The 14,831-nt window shown below is 45.6% G+C and overlaps 1 protein-coding gene across 1 annotated transcript in view; it reads left to right on the forward strand.

The window, feature by feature from the left end:
* rbms3 (RNA binding motif, single stranded interacting protein) overlaps positions 1–14,831 on the forward strand; it is a 211,533-nt gene that overhangs the window by 82,736 nt on the left and 113,966 nt on the right. The window contains exon 4 of the mRNA XM_031788529.1: positions 569–660. Coding sequence (XP_031644389.1) covers positions 569–660 — 92 coding nt within the window. The remainder of the gene's footprint in view (positions 1–568; positions 661–14,831) is intronic.

Consider the following 14,831-nt stretch of genomic DNA (forward strand, 5'->3'; position numbering starts at 1 on the left):
AAAATGTCTCTCTCTGTGCTAATGGGCTGTTGTTGTGAGGAGCTTGATGGCCAATGTCAGTCACTTCAAATATCAAGGGGTTGAAGGTGTTGTTGTTTTGAGGGGAATTCCTTTCATTAGAAGAATAGATAGGCAGGTTGTTGTTTTTTTAAAGAAATGATTGGCATGTTTGTGTATATACTTTATATCTGTGCATTGTTGTGATTCTTTGTACAGTTTTGTTGTAAAAATGTTCTTAAAAAATGTAGCACTGTATAATGTAGACTGTACTGTAGGACTTTAAACTACCGGTGTAGATTCCTTCATTCAAGTGGCTCACCGGCTTGGTTTGTTATTGCTAAACTGTTCATGAATGCTCCTAATTAGCATTCCTAAGCATCCCCATATGAACGTCAGTGGCGCTAATTATTAAGCGACGTAGAGCTTACAAGATATGAGAACTGGCAGCCTCTCTGGTCATATTACCCACCTATTACTGCTACAATTACCAAGCCCTGTCACTCTCTCTCGCCGTCTAAGAACTCCACCTGCATTCTCCATCATTCTCTCCTTCTCTCTTTCCCTTCAGGATATGGCTTTGTGGACTTTGATAGCCCGGCTGCAGCACAGAAGGCGGTGTCCTCTCTCAAAGCCACCGGGGTGCAGGCTCAAATGGCCAAGGTAAGAACTGTTAGCACGTTAGCATCGCTGCTATATTACGCTAATATAGGCCAGGCTCAAATAGCCAAGTTAAGGAGCTGTTAGAATGTTAAGCGCCACCATACACTAATATAGACCAGACTCAAATAGCCAAGATAAGGCGTTAGCATGTTAGCATCACCCCCACAAGGCCAGGCTCAAATAGCCAAGGTTAGGAACTGTTAGCATGTCAGCAACTTAGCGTCACCCCCACCTACGCTAGGCCAAGCACATTCCTCAGGCATCCCCCTTAGTGGAATGGCTTTGCTCAATAAACACATTTGACAGAGTCCTTCGATGACTTACACCCATTGCATACACTACATTATCAACTGGGTGGTTCGAGCCCTGAATACTGACTGGCTGAAAGCTGTGGTATATCAGACAGTATACCTTTGGTATGACAAAATGTATAATTACGTGTCTAATTACATTGGTAACCAGTTTAAAATAGCAATATGGCACCTCGGGTTTGTGGTATATGGCCAATATACCATGGCTAAGGGCTGTATCCTGGCATCGTGCGTAAGAACGGCCCAAAGCCGTGGTATATTGGCCATATACCACACCTAGGGCATTATTGCTTATACAAGGTCAGCTCGCTCATTACTGAATATGGCCTTTTACAGTTGCATGGTCTGGGAGAGAATCACCAGTGGTTGGACACTGTCAATTAGGCAGTGCTCTGGTTGCAGTAGGCATAGCCGCCTGTCATGTGCTCTTTGATGTGAAAGTGGAAGGAGGTGAGAGGAGCTGGAACATGAGACCCCAGTGAGCTCCACAGCTTGAGAGAGTGAATGGCCATACCATAAGGCCAGGTAACTAGAGGCTTAATTGAACATTAATTAGACGTTTAACGTGTACTGATGCTGCTGGCATTGGTGCTGATTGGAACTGTGGTGGTGATGATGAGGAGGAAGATGAGAGAGAGACTTCGATTTTTGTTCACTATTCCAATAATGATGATGGTGAGGATAATGATGCTAGAAATTATGATGAAGATGATACCCCCATTATTGTGATGGAATATAATGGGAGTAGCAGCTAGAGGGGAAATTATATCCTCAAATGCACAATTTACCCATTTCCTCTCTTCACAAGGTGTCTGTCCTTCCTCTAATATTTATAGGAGGCCACACACACAGAATACAGATTAGGGTGTATGCTTTTTCCATATTTCATTTAAAACCTTTCTTTGTATTGCTTTCTGTTGTCAGTCAACATTCCCAGGAGTTGGCTTTTGTCCCAATATAAAACAGCTGGCCTTTTTACAGTGTGTGTGTGAACGTACTCTTGAATATTTCCGGCCACATGAATTAAGGTCAGGCATTCTCTACTACTGCCTTTTTATCCCACGTCTGAGAGACATTAAGTCGTTTAGTTTTATTGACTCTCTGTATCTCTGTTTACTTAGTCTCTCCTCTACTTGCTCGCTGTCTCTCTGTCTCGCTCTCTCTTTCCCTTTGTGTCTCTCTCACACAAACACACAGCCACTCACACTCCCGTCTTACCATGTGTTTGCCAGCCATACATTCAACAAGGGCAATTTAGTCCCACCCGTAATTAACGTGGCAGTCTGTAGCTGTGACATTGAAACACCGGTTGGTTGCCGCCAGAGGCATCAAACAGGAGCCCAGGTGAGCATTACCATCACATCCTGCAGGTGTAAATCATTGTGGCGATGGCTGCCACCCCCGATGACTGAACACGGTCATGCTGGGGCTCATTCTCTTCATTCTCCACGCCCCGAGGCTCCATTTTTGTCACGTAGATCTCCAGCAACAAAGTAATAAACGGAATTGCGAGTCAGAGCCAGAGGTTGAGCTCGTTAAATAAAACCGTCGGAGTAATCAAGTTGCGCCTTCTTTTCCCGCCGCGGTGCCATTAAAAGGCTTTTATTGAGGTGCCTTATTTTATACACGGCTGCGAGGGAGGGAAGAGAAGAAGGTAAGAGAAAGGTGGAGAAATGGGTCTTTATTTCTTCTTCCTTCTCCTTTTTGTCTGGATGTCCCCCCCTCTGAATTGGTAATACCAAGGAAATGTGAAGCATTGGCTTCCTTTTATTTCCTCCTCCCCCTTGGGGACTGTGACAGCATGAGGGAGGTTGAGAACCATAATTGAGGTACCTGAAGGACACTTCCTTGTGCCTCCCTCGCTGTCAGTCACCTACAAAGCAGCAGCTTGGGCGAGCGTGTGTGTGCGTGCAAGTGTTTGTGCGTGCGTCTGTGTGTGTGTGTGTGTGTTCATCGGTGGGGGGTGGGGGGGGTCCTAGCTGAAGACTTCATTCTCCATGTCACTGCGCGTGGAATGCTTTTTCTCACCGTGCAAAGACTGACATTAAAAGAGACAGAATGATAACAAGTAATCGGTCCGCTTCTCCCATCGAAGATGCATTCCTGTCAAAGAGCTCTCCTCCTCAACTCTCCACAGGCTGCCATTTTCCCCTTGAGCCAATCACACTGAATTATGGGGTGAGCGCCCTCGATTGTGGTGGTTGTGTCAGAGAAGCAATTCCACCTGACAGCTGCTAGCTCTCAGACAACAACCCAGTCTTTATGGAAATGATCTCCCTACCTTTGTCTTTGTTTGTCTTATGCTTGCTGAGATGAAAACAAAGCTCTCCCTTTCTCTCTCGCCCAGCTACCTGAACCAGCCCAGATTAGCCATAGGGTCCCCAACATCACACGGATATTTACACGTCACACTCCCTTGACATACATATTTAGATTCACCTTGTATTCAATCTCAAATCACTGCCTCCTGAGCTAACAGACATTACCATGTTTATTCTCCAGTAATAGCAGAGGCAAATCGGAACGCGGGAGAAAATAACTTTTTTTAAAAGCCCAAAATGAGAGCCTCAGGTTCATTTGGATGTGGAGGGTGTTATCGGGGTTGTTATTGACATGTCATATGTGACCGACCGTCTCAAATCGGTCTTATTTAGTAACATTTGAAATCGTTTTCTTTATTTTTATACATTGGATAAAAGTAGAGACTCAGCGTTAGGTTGAGTTTTACCCTCTCTAACTCCGGGCTGTTCACCCTCTCTGTCTCTACTCGCCCTTCACTTTCTGTCCACATTAGAGTGAGGGGGAAATATCTGGCCCATCAGGCAGCTGTCTCTGTTCGCCGTTTGGACATTTAAGGGCCCATGGAATTGTTACGGTAAGGTTTGGGCTTCGGTCAGGGCAACAGCCCAATAAACGTAGAATAACGGAGATTGACATTCCTATCTCTCAGGGGAAATTTCAATATTGCATTTATATTCATACAAACAAGGAGGAAGCTCCCTGTGGGTGGTCTGGGCAGTCAGCGGTGGTATGATTTTCATTATTACCCTATTATCCTTTTAAGGGTGATTTCTTTGACACAGTTCCTGCACTGACGCCCCTTTTACAATTCAACGAGACGAAGGGGTGACCTCTGGACTCCAATCAAACGGATGGTTGACGCCGTTGTTGGTGTGGCTGAGAATAGCTAGGTTAGCTTAGCATAGCCTGTGGTGCAGGGCGGCTGAGGTCAACTTTGGCTTCTTCTCAGGCAGTGGGAATCTATTCAGAAAGAAAGGATAATTGGCTGGACTAAAGGATACAGGTGCTGGGTTCAGCACCCATCTCTCTCTGCAGTTTGTGTTATTCCACCTTGAATATGATGCCAATTCAGCAAGACATTGCGAGCTGTTTTGAGAACTGTGTTTTTCATAAAGCATAATGGTGTCAGCCAGAAGATAGTTGTAATAAGCACATTTCCCGGTGTGGCGCCATCGAGACTGGGGGTGTCAGATTATGGTGTAGCCTAGTAGAGACGTTTTCTAGTTCCTCCGCTCCGTATGTGTCCGCCTGTCACAGCCGCTCTTTGAATACGCCATATTAGTTGCATATTCTTGTATCCTTATCAACCCATTCCTCCTTTAGTTTATACTATACGTTTCTCCCCTTCGTGACAGTATCACTGAGTGTATGGGAGGCTGCGAAGCCTTCCTGGGTTCCCCTACACATGTATATTCCTCTCTCTTTATCTCTCTACGTGCATGCGTTGCATAGACGCCTCGCGCTGAAGCATCACCTCACCTTAGCGGCAGCGCGCCTCTCGACCCTCCCTTTCCCAAAGTGATACTTTTGAAGGGCAAAACCAGCGCGAGTGAGAAGGACCATCTGACTAGCTCCCAATACCGTGCCTCGTCATTGGCTCGCACCGTCTCTGCGCTCTAATTACGCTTCAATCATACGGAGGAGCGCGGCGTGCGGTAAATTATTTCACAGAGCAGCTTGGAGACGTGCAGAGAGAGAGCGAGAAGGAGAGGGGGAGAGTGGGAGAGAGAGGGGTTTGGCAGAGACCGTGTCACCACAGACAGCCAGCTGCAGCAGGAGACAGGCCAGCACTAATGAACAAAGTTGCAAACTTATCAGAGGGAGAGAGTGTCTGGTCTGTCACACTCCCTCTAGGGGAGCGAGAGTTACAGTAACCTTTAATGGACATTGGCATACATCACCATCCCAAAACACAGAGAAAGACTTTAAATTGATATGGGATTTATTTTAAATTTTGTTACTGTTTGTTAGAGTTTGTCGTGACCCTGCTTTGTAATTCAATTCATTATACGATCCTATCTGTAGTTTGAATGGCACTACGAACAAAGACCAATAGTATTCTAATTAAAGTAACATTGGGGCTTTATTCAGTGAATAGCTGTCTATTTTGTTACCAAATTGCCTAGCAGTGGCCGTGAGCCACTGTATTTCAAAAGGAGTGAAGGCCAGCCTCAATATGCTCAATGCTGCCATTGCGTCGCTTTGAAGCAAATACAAATACATATAAATACGGCTTTTCAGACTCAACAATGGCCACCGTATGCAGTTATTCGAATCCCTTTGATGTGGCAACTGTGTCAAGCCCCTCCCTTAATCCCTCAATTGATCTGTGTCCACTACCAGACTGAGGGAGAGCCATTTCAAAGGACCCTGATTCCACCACCACAGACAGACCCGACGAAGCAGCACTTTGCATTAGTTTACCCATTTGGTCAGAGAAAGGACAGCGATGCTCAGGACGTGTCTTCAATTGAAGCGATGCTGGATGAAGCTGGATAGTGTTTACAATCGGTGTATTGTTATGCCTTCGTGGTGTTAGCAGTTTTACCTACACTGTCATCTGTACATTTTACGTCTAAATTGTGGAACAGCAGTGTACTTAGCAACATATTACTTACAGATTGTCAGAGAAAATGGCTCATGTCAGGGGCTAAGAGGTTTATTGAGGTTGAGGTCCGAACATTTTTAGCTGAAGCTCATTTACTGCATTTCTATGCATATTGTAATTCCCAACAGTAATTTAGTTATTATTATTATCCCGAGTGGCGCAGCGGTCTAAGGCACTGCGTCGCAGTAGTCCGGACCTACACACACACTTGTGTGTTTGTTTCTTTGATGGGAATGTTGTGGGCTTGGTAGGCGGATGTGGCTGCAGTAGAGAGCTTTAAGCTCTCCCAGCTCTCTCCCAGCCCAGGCCTTCCGTGCGAGCTGCTGATTCAGTTGCCCCATTTCAATTTGTCTTCATCAGTCATACCAATTAACTCGGGGATTAGATTCCTCGCTGCCAGCAATCTCCGGCCCTCCTCCCTACCCCTCCCTCGTCCTACCCTCTCTGCCAGCATGCACGGCCCTGACTATACACATTATAGATATGTTTAAATCTACGCTCCACTAACAGCTCCCTTGTAGACATTCTTATCACTGGAGGTTTCGCACTCCCAACTGTCAGTCTTCTTAGTATTCTGTGTGGTGGCTGGACTTCGGCGTATCAACAGAATTTTAAAGGAGAGGAGAGACTTCTTGACCATGTGTTTTCTTAAAATTCAGTGTGGTGGACGGCCTACTATTTTGCCGTTTCCACACATTGTAAAGGAGACTACTCCTTGACCATGTATTTTTCAGGGGGGATTTCTCTGCCGTCATCTTCACGAGGCATGAGAGGGCAATTTCCCCTTACAGCCTGGAAACGGTGAACTGTGAGTTTCCCCTCCGACCGAACCAGCAGGAAAGTACCACGAGTGCCAACCTAAACCATGCAGTGAAGTAGTAGGAGCTATTTAAAGCTAAGGGAATCCAAATGACATTGAATGACGAGCCTGTCCCTGCTCGTGCTCCTGAAGCAGGTTATTTTCACGTTCACACACACACACACACATGGCTTATTTCGTTTATTAGATAAGCCACATCATGCTATGCTGTCATAATGTATGAATTAAGCTTCCATACATTTAGATGGAGAGAATAACAGAATGTATGCATGAGGTAACATTTCTAGGGGTAATTCATCTGTAGGTTCTTCTTTCTAAACACACATTAATCCACCGCCTTACTGTGTAGCACACACACACACAGTAGACGAACGAAAGCGCCACTAGCCAGGCTATGTTTAATTCACTCTCAAATGTAACACGATTAAGGTACCCTCCCACCATAGCACAGTTACATATTCAGGGCTTAAAGCTCCTGTCTGCGTGAGTTTACATTTCTACCGCGCTGAGAAAGCCTCTCAACGTAATTAAGATGTAATGCTAATTCTGGGCGCTGCTGCACAGTCTGTTTGGATTTCCGACTGGCTGCCGATGGTAACACAAACAAATAGTGCCGACCGTGTTACGTGCCTGGCCATTAACGAGAGACTAATCACGCAGGATGAGGCTCATGGTCGGGTTTGTCCTTCTCATCCCGTGACAGTCTGGCCGTCACCGGTTCGTCACTGTCTGTCTCTGTCTCTTTTTGGCCATCTGTCCCCCCCCCCCACCATCACCATCCCTCTCTCGCTCTTTCTCTCGCTCGCTCTTTGGTTCTGTCTGTCTCTGTCTGTCTCTCTCTCTCTCTGGTTCTCTCTCTCTCTCGTTCTCTCATGTTCTCTCTCTGCAGGCCCCTAATGAATTGTGCAGGCATGCCATGTTAAATTAGACTGACAGTTTCCATCATATTGGTAGGGGCTGTACTGTAGGTGGACTCTGAGACAGAGCAGCATAGAGCTCTGGCCATGTCAAAAGGCCCACGCATCAGCCAGAGGCTGCCTAGTGACTGTTGATGGATGGGGAACTGTGACACCCATGTCTCTTATTCAGACTAATGAGGGAGAGGGAACTGAGGAAGTAGTGGGCTCTGGCTCTCTGGCTTTGGCAATGCCGTTTTTTTCCCCCTCCATCTGAATGTCACTGTGTGTGGCGGTGTGTCTGTCCAATCTCTGCTAGTGGTCTCCGAGTGGGGGGTGAAAGGTCAACAACAACAAAAAAAGAAGAGAGAAGTGAATGTAAAATCTGCATCTTCGGGATGAAATTAGCCTTTGAGTTTACGTCTCTCTGGGGGGGAAAAAAGAAGGAAAAAACGTGAGGGAGTCACTCTACTCTCTCAGGTCCCAAAAGTCAAGGTCGACCAGGAAACCAGACTCACCCAGGAGCTGCCCTTAATGAACCTCTGTCCCAGCAGACGCATGTCGACTGACTGCTGGTTATTGAGCAGGGGAGGTGTGTGTGCGTGTGTGCATGCTTGCGTTCATGTGTGTGATGAGGGGGTCTCTTCAGAGTACACATATGAAGCTGTCTCCAGGGCCTCAGTCAGAGCAGAGTGAGAGCCAGTCAGCAGTTCAGAGACCATGGGGGCAGGCCAGATACTCGGGGTAGAAATTATCACCATCTGCGGGGTGATTCCTCCACACCACATTTTGCTGTCCGGGGTTGTTTACCCTACATAACATACTGTACATCAGCACATCCTGAAAACAGACCGAGCCCTCCTCCGGGGCTGTTAACCTTGAGCCCTGTGTGGATCTGGGTGGATGATGCATGTTCGGCTGTGTGTGCTTGTAAAATCACTGAGAAATATGCACGTTTAACTCTTCTTAGACATAGCGTTTTGAGTATGTTCACATTCATCTAGTTCAATGAGATTTTGACTCGCTTGTTGACTTAATGACATTTTCAAGGAAATATACACATTTACACGTCAATCACCGTAGTTCTCTCTCCCTCGATGATCCACTTATGTTTGAAGGTTGCTCACATGGCTTGGCTGTGATTCTTTCACCTCCCCCTCCCCCCTCCAAATCTGTGATGTGCGTGGGGTGTCTGCTGTTTAAATGTGTTCTCTCCGCCTCTGCATTGTGTCAATATTTTGTCTGCGTTCTGTCGTCTGTAATTTGCTGCAGAGTTGTCGCCTGTGATGAGTCTGTTATGTCTTTGCCTTTGTTATGTCTCACTCACTTCTAGCTTCCTGTGCTAAGGGTGCTCCTCCTGTACCGCGTTTATTGTGTCTGGCTTCTCGTGTTTGGTCTGTGTGCTATGCTTGTGTTGTGCTTGTGCCACTGTTATCATGGCATTGTCTTTGTACTTTCGCTATGTTGTCTTAGTGTTATCTCTTTGATGTTAGTGCTATCTCTTTGTTGTCCGTGCGTTATCGTCTTGCAATCAAGGCAATGGCTTTGTGTTGCAACACCTAGTATAATCGTCATGCTATCTTAAATGTTATCTTTTAGTTAGAGTTGTCTTTGCAGTAGTCAGTAGTCTTATCTAACTCGCATCATCCCCTCTGGTGTTATCTTATTATTTTGTCTTTGTAGTTTTGTGATTTATATAATTTTGTCGTGTGTGTGTGATTCCTCCAGTGTTTCTGTGTTGTGTGCTCATCACGTCCTCCGTGTTTGTGTTTACACGGCTACATGTCTGTGTTGTCCCTGTGTCGTTATGTTTGGTGCAGAGCAGACCTGATTGAAACCAGATGGCTAGTCTTTGGGAGTCTGACAACTGAAGAAGTAATGGCGAAAACAGTAGACAAGACGAGAGAACCAGACATGCCATCAACTACAGAGAGAGACAGAGACACAGAGAGAGACAGATTTATGCACAAGGAGCATCCTATCTGGCTTTCTCTCTCTCTCTCTCTCTCTCTCTCTCTCTCTCTCTCTCTCTCTGCTGGGATGTGACGTTCACACAGATGCCTCCTGCAATAACCGATGGAAGAACACGCTAACTATCACATGCATTATGAAGCAAGCCGTCAAATAGTATCACGTCTTTAGGTTCCATGTTGTGTAATCTGTAAACCGTTAAATATTTCCGGCTGTTTGCTCTTTTCCTTCCTAGCCAGTCTGACGGCGATGTTTACATCCGATTGTCAAATAATATACATTTACAGAACATGATACTCAAACAGGAAACCCTAAGGCCTTGACGTTACTTCTGCTAGCTCCCTTGTGTGAACAAATCAGTTGCGTAGGAATTGTACAGTACGTTCGCCAAACGGCCTTCGGGGTACTTTTGTATTTTGCGAATACTGGATAACCCGAGGCCTGTTGAAGGTGTGCTGCCCCAGGACTGTGTTAGAAGAGAAGAAGGATTCAAGGATCTTCCCGAGCCAAGCCAGGGACGTTCCCTGACCCGAAGTTCCCTATAAGAAAGATCTGGAACAGACGGTAGGTTGGGAGCCGTTGCCATCTTGAATATTGGATCACTCCCTCGCCACCCTTTTGAGGCAGATTGAGTGGATGCTGCGCACAGAGCTCATCCTCTGCGTGATGAACACCCCTTCAGTACGTCACATGATCCCCCATCTGGCCTGGCTCTGCTCGAATTTACAGGCGCAGCTTGGACGGTGTTGCAAGCTGTAACCTTGTTTAATATTCGCCATGACGACAGGCATATAGTATTCCCTAACAGGTTTTAGCTAAAAGCAAGAATGTGGATGTTTACAAAAAGCATTGGCAATTGAATGAAAAATGTAAAAAAGGGCTTTGTGAGAAACTGTGCGGTTGTTGTATCCGGATCTGACTCCTTTTCCTGATAGAGTGGTTCATCAATCTCCATGGAAATGGTCACACCTGCTTCGATAGTTAGCTGATGGCACAGTGTTGCCTTGAGAGAGGGAGGGAGCAGAGAGAGAGTAGAGAGTAGAGCGAAAGAGAGAGGGTGGGGTCTGAGAGATCCAGAGGAAGTATAAATGTGCCTCCAATCGAATTATTGGCCAATCAAGTCATAACGTGAGCAATTCAAGGCCTACATCAACGGGGATAATCTCGTTGGCTGTGCATTAGGGGCCTGAGAGGATATGGGGTCGGCGAGGAGGGGGGGGTGGAGCTCTTAGTGGGTGCGCTCAGTGGGGGGTCTCAGAGGAAGAAGGTTCTTTGATAGGAGTTGAGAGAGATTTTTCACGTTGAATGAGGGGTGGATGGTGGAGTTTTAAATAATGTCTCGATCTCTGCCTTTGGTGTATCGCTGTAAGAGACCGGGTAGAGTATAAGGGTTGATTTCGCCTGTGTTGCCATCTGCTTCTGTCTCATTGGTCATTGACAACATTTCTCATGTGTCCAATAATGATCTGTTTGTGTGCTGTCTAGTGACCCCTGGTCATATCTGACTCAACGGAGGTATACAGGAGATTCTGTCTGTACATAATGGTATATTGCAGTACTACATATTTGCATTAGTATTACTGTATTTACTTATACGGTTGGCTCTCAAATGTTGTCTTTTAACACAGCTTTTGTTCACAATATTTAACCATTCTGACCCAGCTGTGGCAGATCTACAGCTCGCTCCATTGTTCATAACCTATGGGGTTTGACGTCTTCAGATGTGTGTATAATGCCACTCATTGTATACATTCAGTGTAACATCTCCCAGCTTTGAGGTAGTCAACCAGGAGGGCTTACACCTGGAGAATCACTATGAACACACAACTACAACATGCCTGGCGTTTGAACAGTAGGGGCTCCAACAAAGACTCCCTCTCCAAAGCCGATGTTGGTTTCCGGAGGTTTGACACTGGCGTGGAGCGCTAATCAGGCTCTATTTCATGGCCTTGGAAAGGGTGGCCCCCCCAGAGAAAAGCCCTGACAGTTTTCCATGCGATTTGCATGTGGAGGGTTCCTGAACCAGCTCCCCTTGCTCCGCCTCGTGCCCGGGTATCCGCATAGTAGAAACAGCTGCCAGGGGAACAGCTTGTCGGCGGGAGGGAGGGAAAAAGGGAGAGAAGGTAATCACTTTTGGAAAAATACTGCTTCTCCAGACCCTGCCAAGAGCTCGTTTGTGTTGTGGCTTTTCTACTGGAAGCCCGTTGCTTTGGCTCTCTGGCTTCTTTGGTTCTGTTGGTTCTGGCATCCCCTCTCTCCAGAGTTAATACAACAATGAGGGGTTTTCGTTAAAAAGCGTCTCAATGGTTGTAAATGGACGAAAACAATGGACAGGAGAATGATATTGGGGGGGGCTGTTTTTGATCGCCGTGAAGGCATGTGTCTAAGGATGTGAGAGGCCCGAAAAGAGTTCTACAAAAGTGTAGTATTATGAAATCACTGACTAGGGGGAGCAATCCCCTTTTTATTGGGGAGCATGTCCTTATTTCCCTGTGGCATGACCAACACATCTGATCTTTCCCCAATTCCCTGAACCAGAGCCACCCCAACTGACTGACTACAGCCTGTGTCACGATCATGCAGTCCCGCCTTTGAAACGTGCCCAGGCAACTGCAATATTCTGCGTGTTGAGCTATTTTAAAATGCACATACATATACAGTAGCCGAGAACGGATTATGCATAAACAGTAGCATCCCATTCAGCCAATCAAGCAGATCAGCTTGAGGGGAAGTGACAAGTTCAGCATTGTGCTGGTTAACATCTTATGAATACCTTCTTCTCTAGAACAGATGGCCTGGGCGTACGGGATACAGCCAAAATAACCCTTTCCCGACGCAAGGAAAAAAGCCTGTTTGAATTCATCTGTCTGTCATAATCAGTGAGTATTTGGGGGGGGGGGGGGTTCATACTGTAAACATTGTTTTCAAAAAACAGAAGCCTTTGAAACTTTACATCATTTTTGATTGAATAGCGCCTCATTATTTACCGGCAGCTTATCGTCTTCGATCTACTAAGCTTCGAATCTCTGTGATACAGTGTCAGTCATGGGAGATTGGTGTGGTTTTAGCTACCTGGAGGGAGAGGAGTGAAAGAGGAAGAGAAGGAGCGGTGAGAGGTGCAGGAGCTAGCGGAGGAATAGAAAGGAAGGAGCTGTACATGTTTGGCGGAGGTATATAAGTGTCCCTGTCAGCCTGTAATGACTGTGTGCTGGAGGCCGTTCAGAGACTCTGGACCTGCAGGGGAGCAGCTTTCACTTCCCCTGACACACATTCTCACACACACACACACACACACACACACACACACACACACACACACACACACACACACACACACACACACACACACACACACACACACACACACACACACACACACACACACACACACACACACACACACACACACACACACACACACACACACACACATCTACTCTCGCTTAGACAGAGGGATGAGTCAGAAGCTCTGCTGGCTACTGTCCCTCCCTCCTCCTCCCTCTCTTCCTTTCCATTTCCCTCTTTTCTTTTCCTTTCCTCTCCTCACCCTGCTCTACAAAGGTATGTTTAATACATAAGGGCCCTAATCGCTATCGCAGCTGTGTCGGTCCCTCCAACCGTCTGGCTCTACGATGTGTGTTCTTTCTCCTCTCTTCCTCTCTCATCCTTCTTTTCCGGTCTTCTCTCTTCTGCACCGCAGGATCATACAGAGAGGCCATTCTCATAGACCTCTGTCCTCAGGTGTCAAGTTCTCTTTCTCTCTCTCTCTCCCTCTCTGTCTTTCTCCCTTTCTCTCTCACTTTCTCTCTCTCGCCATTCATTATATATGCCTTGTTGGACTTTAAACACCTCACATGATTATGGTGTGTAGGAATGAGGTTGAATAGGCCTCTGTTACCTGGTAACTAAATTCAATTGCGTTCATATGCGAATAAGTACAGTAGGCTAATTCTTCAAATTTTTTAAAAAGCACCATGAATTATTAACTCTTAAATGTAACTACATGTCATTTATAATGTAATCTACGTCCTCCCAGAAAGTAACTATTTATCCTGAGAAGACTCTAAAAAATAACTAGTAATGCTGCACACTCCAAGAAAGGTTAAAATCTTACCATTCTTGTAAAATAACTATAAATTGTTGAAGTGTAGTCACTTTTGAGGACACAAGCTCCAAGTTAACAGTGCAAATATGATACAAATATGGAAATATTTAATATGACATTTTTCTTATTAAACAAAACTGTATGAATTAGGCTTGAAATTAGTTTCTAAATATAGTATAATCAAATGATAATCACTAACTATAATATTTCACCTTATAACTTTAAAATACATGTATGTTTATTGTTAGAGAAAATGTGCAAATTTTCTGAAGGTCTCTCGCTAAAGGTCTGTCTCCCATCGCTGTGAACGTCACACAGAGCTTTAGCTTGGGAACTCGCCTTTCATCTCGTATTAATCTTGTCCATCACATTTTTTTTCTGTTTAAAATCTATTCATTATTTTAGATTAACGGCTATAAATCAATCTATAGTGATGAAACCACCCTCTCCTGCTGAGCTAAGATGTAAGGATTGCAGACGTGCTAGCGTTCAGTTGATAGACAGTCGAAAGAGCGAATTAAATTGTATCCCAGCTTCAAATGGTTTCAGATTTCACATCCCACATCACACAGGTGGATAAAATATACTATTCTGTCTGTGGGAACCAGGGCTATTGCTCAATGCAAGCCATTGTGATCTATGGTGTCCACAGATCGATTTATAAGCAAAAATGGCAGTTGTAACCGGTACCAGAACCACACAGGTCCCCTAAACATTGGAATTTACATCTAAAAGGTTTTTAAACAATGTAAAATGTTCTCTGGAATCATTTCACATATTTTGGAAATGCAATTGTGTTATATGACCAGGGCCCGTATACACAAAGCCTAAGGTCAGTTTAGGCTTTTAGATCATAATGAATAAGATTATATGGATAGATCCTAGATCCGCACACAGAACAGAGAGCCTCGCAGCCTCTACAAAGTAGACAGATCTGTGGCGTGCCATCGTTCAGCGCGTTGCATAGCCATCAGTAAATGCTGTCAAGTGAGCGCCACTCAATCCCACAGCAATCTCTCCCACTGTCCTCTAGTAGTCTCCCTCTCACCCGCCATCAAAAACACACGAGGTGGAGTCTCCTATCCACCGCAGCAATGGATGCAAACGGAGGCGTGCGTTGGGGAAACTGGCTGACATTTGTGCGTCTGATTAGAGCACG

This window comes from Oncorhynchus kisutch, linkage group LG14, assembly GCF_002021735.2.
Source record: "Oncorhynchus kisutch isolate 150728-3 linkage group LG14, Okis_V2, whole genome shotgun sequence".
Lineage (NCBI taxonomy): Eukaryota > Metazoa > Chordata > Actinopteri > Salmoniformes > Salmonidae > Oncorhynchus > Oncorhynchus kisutch.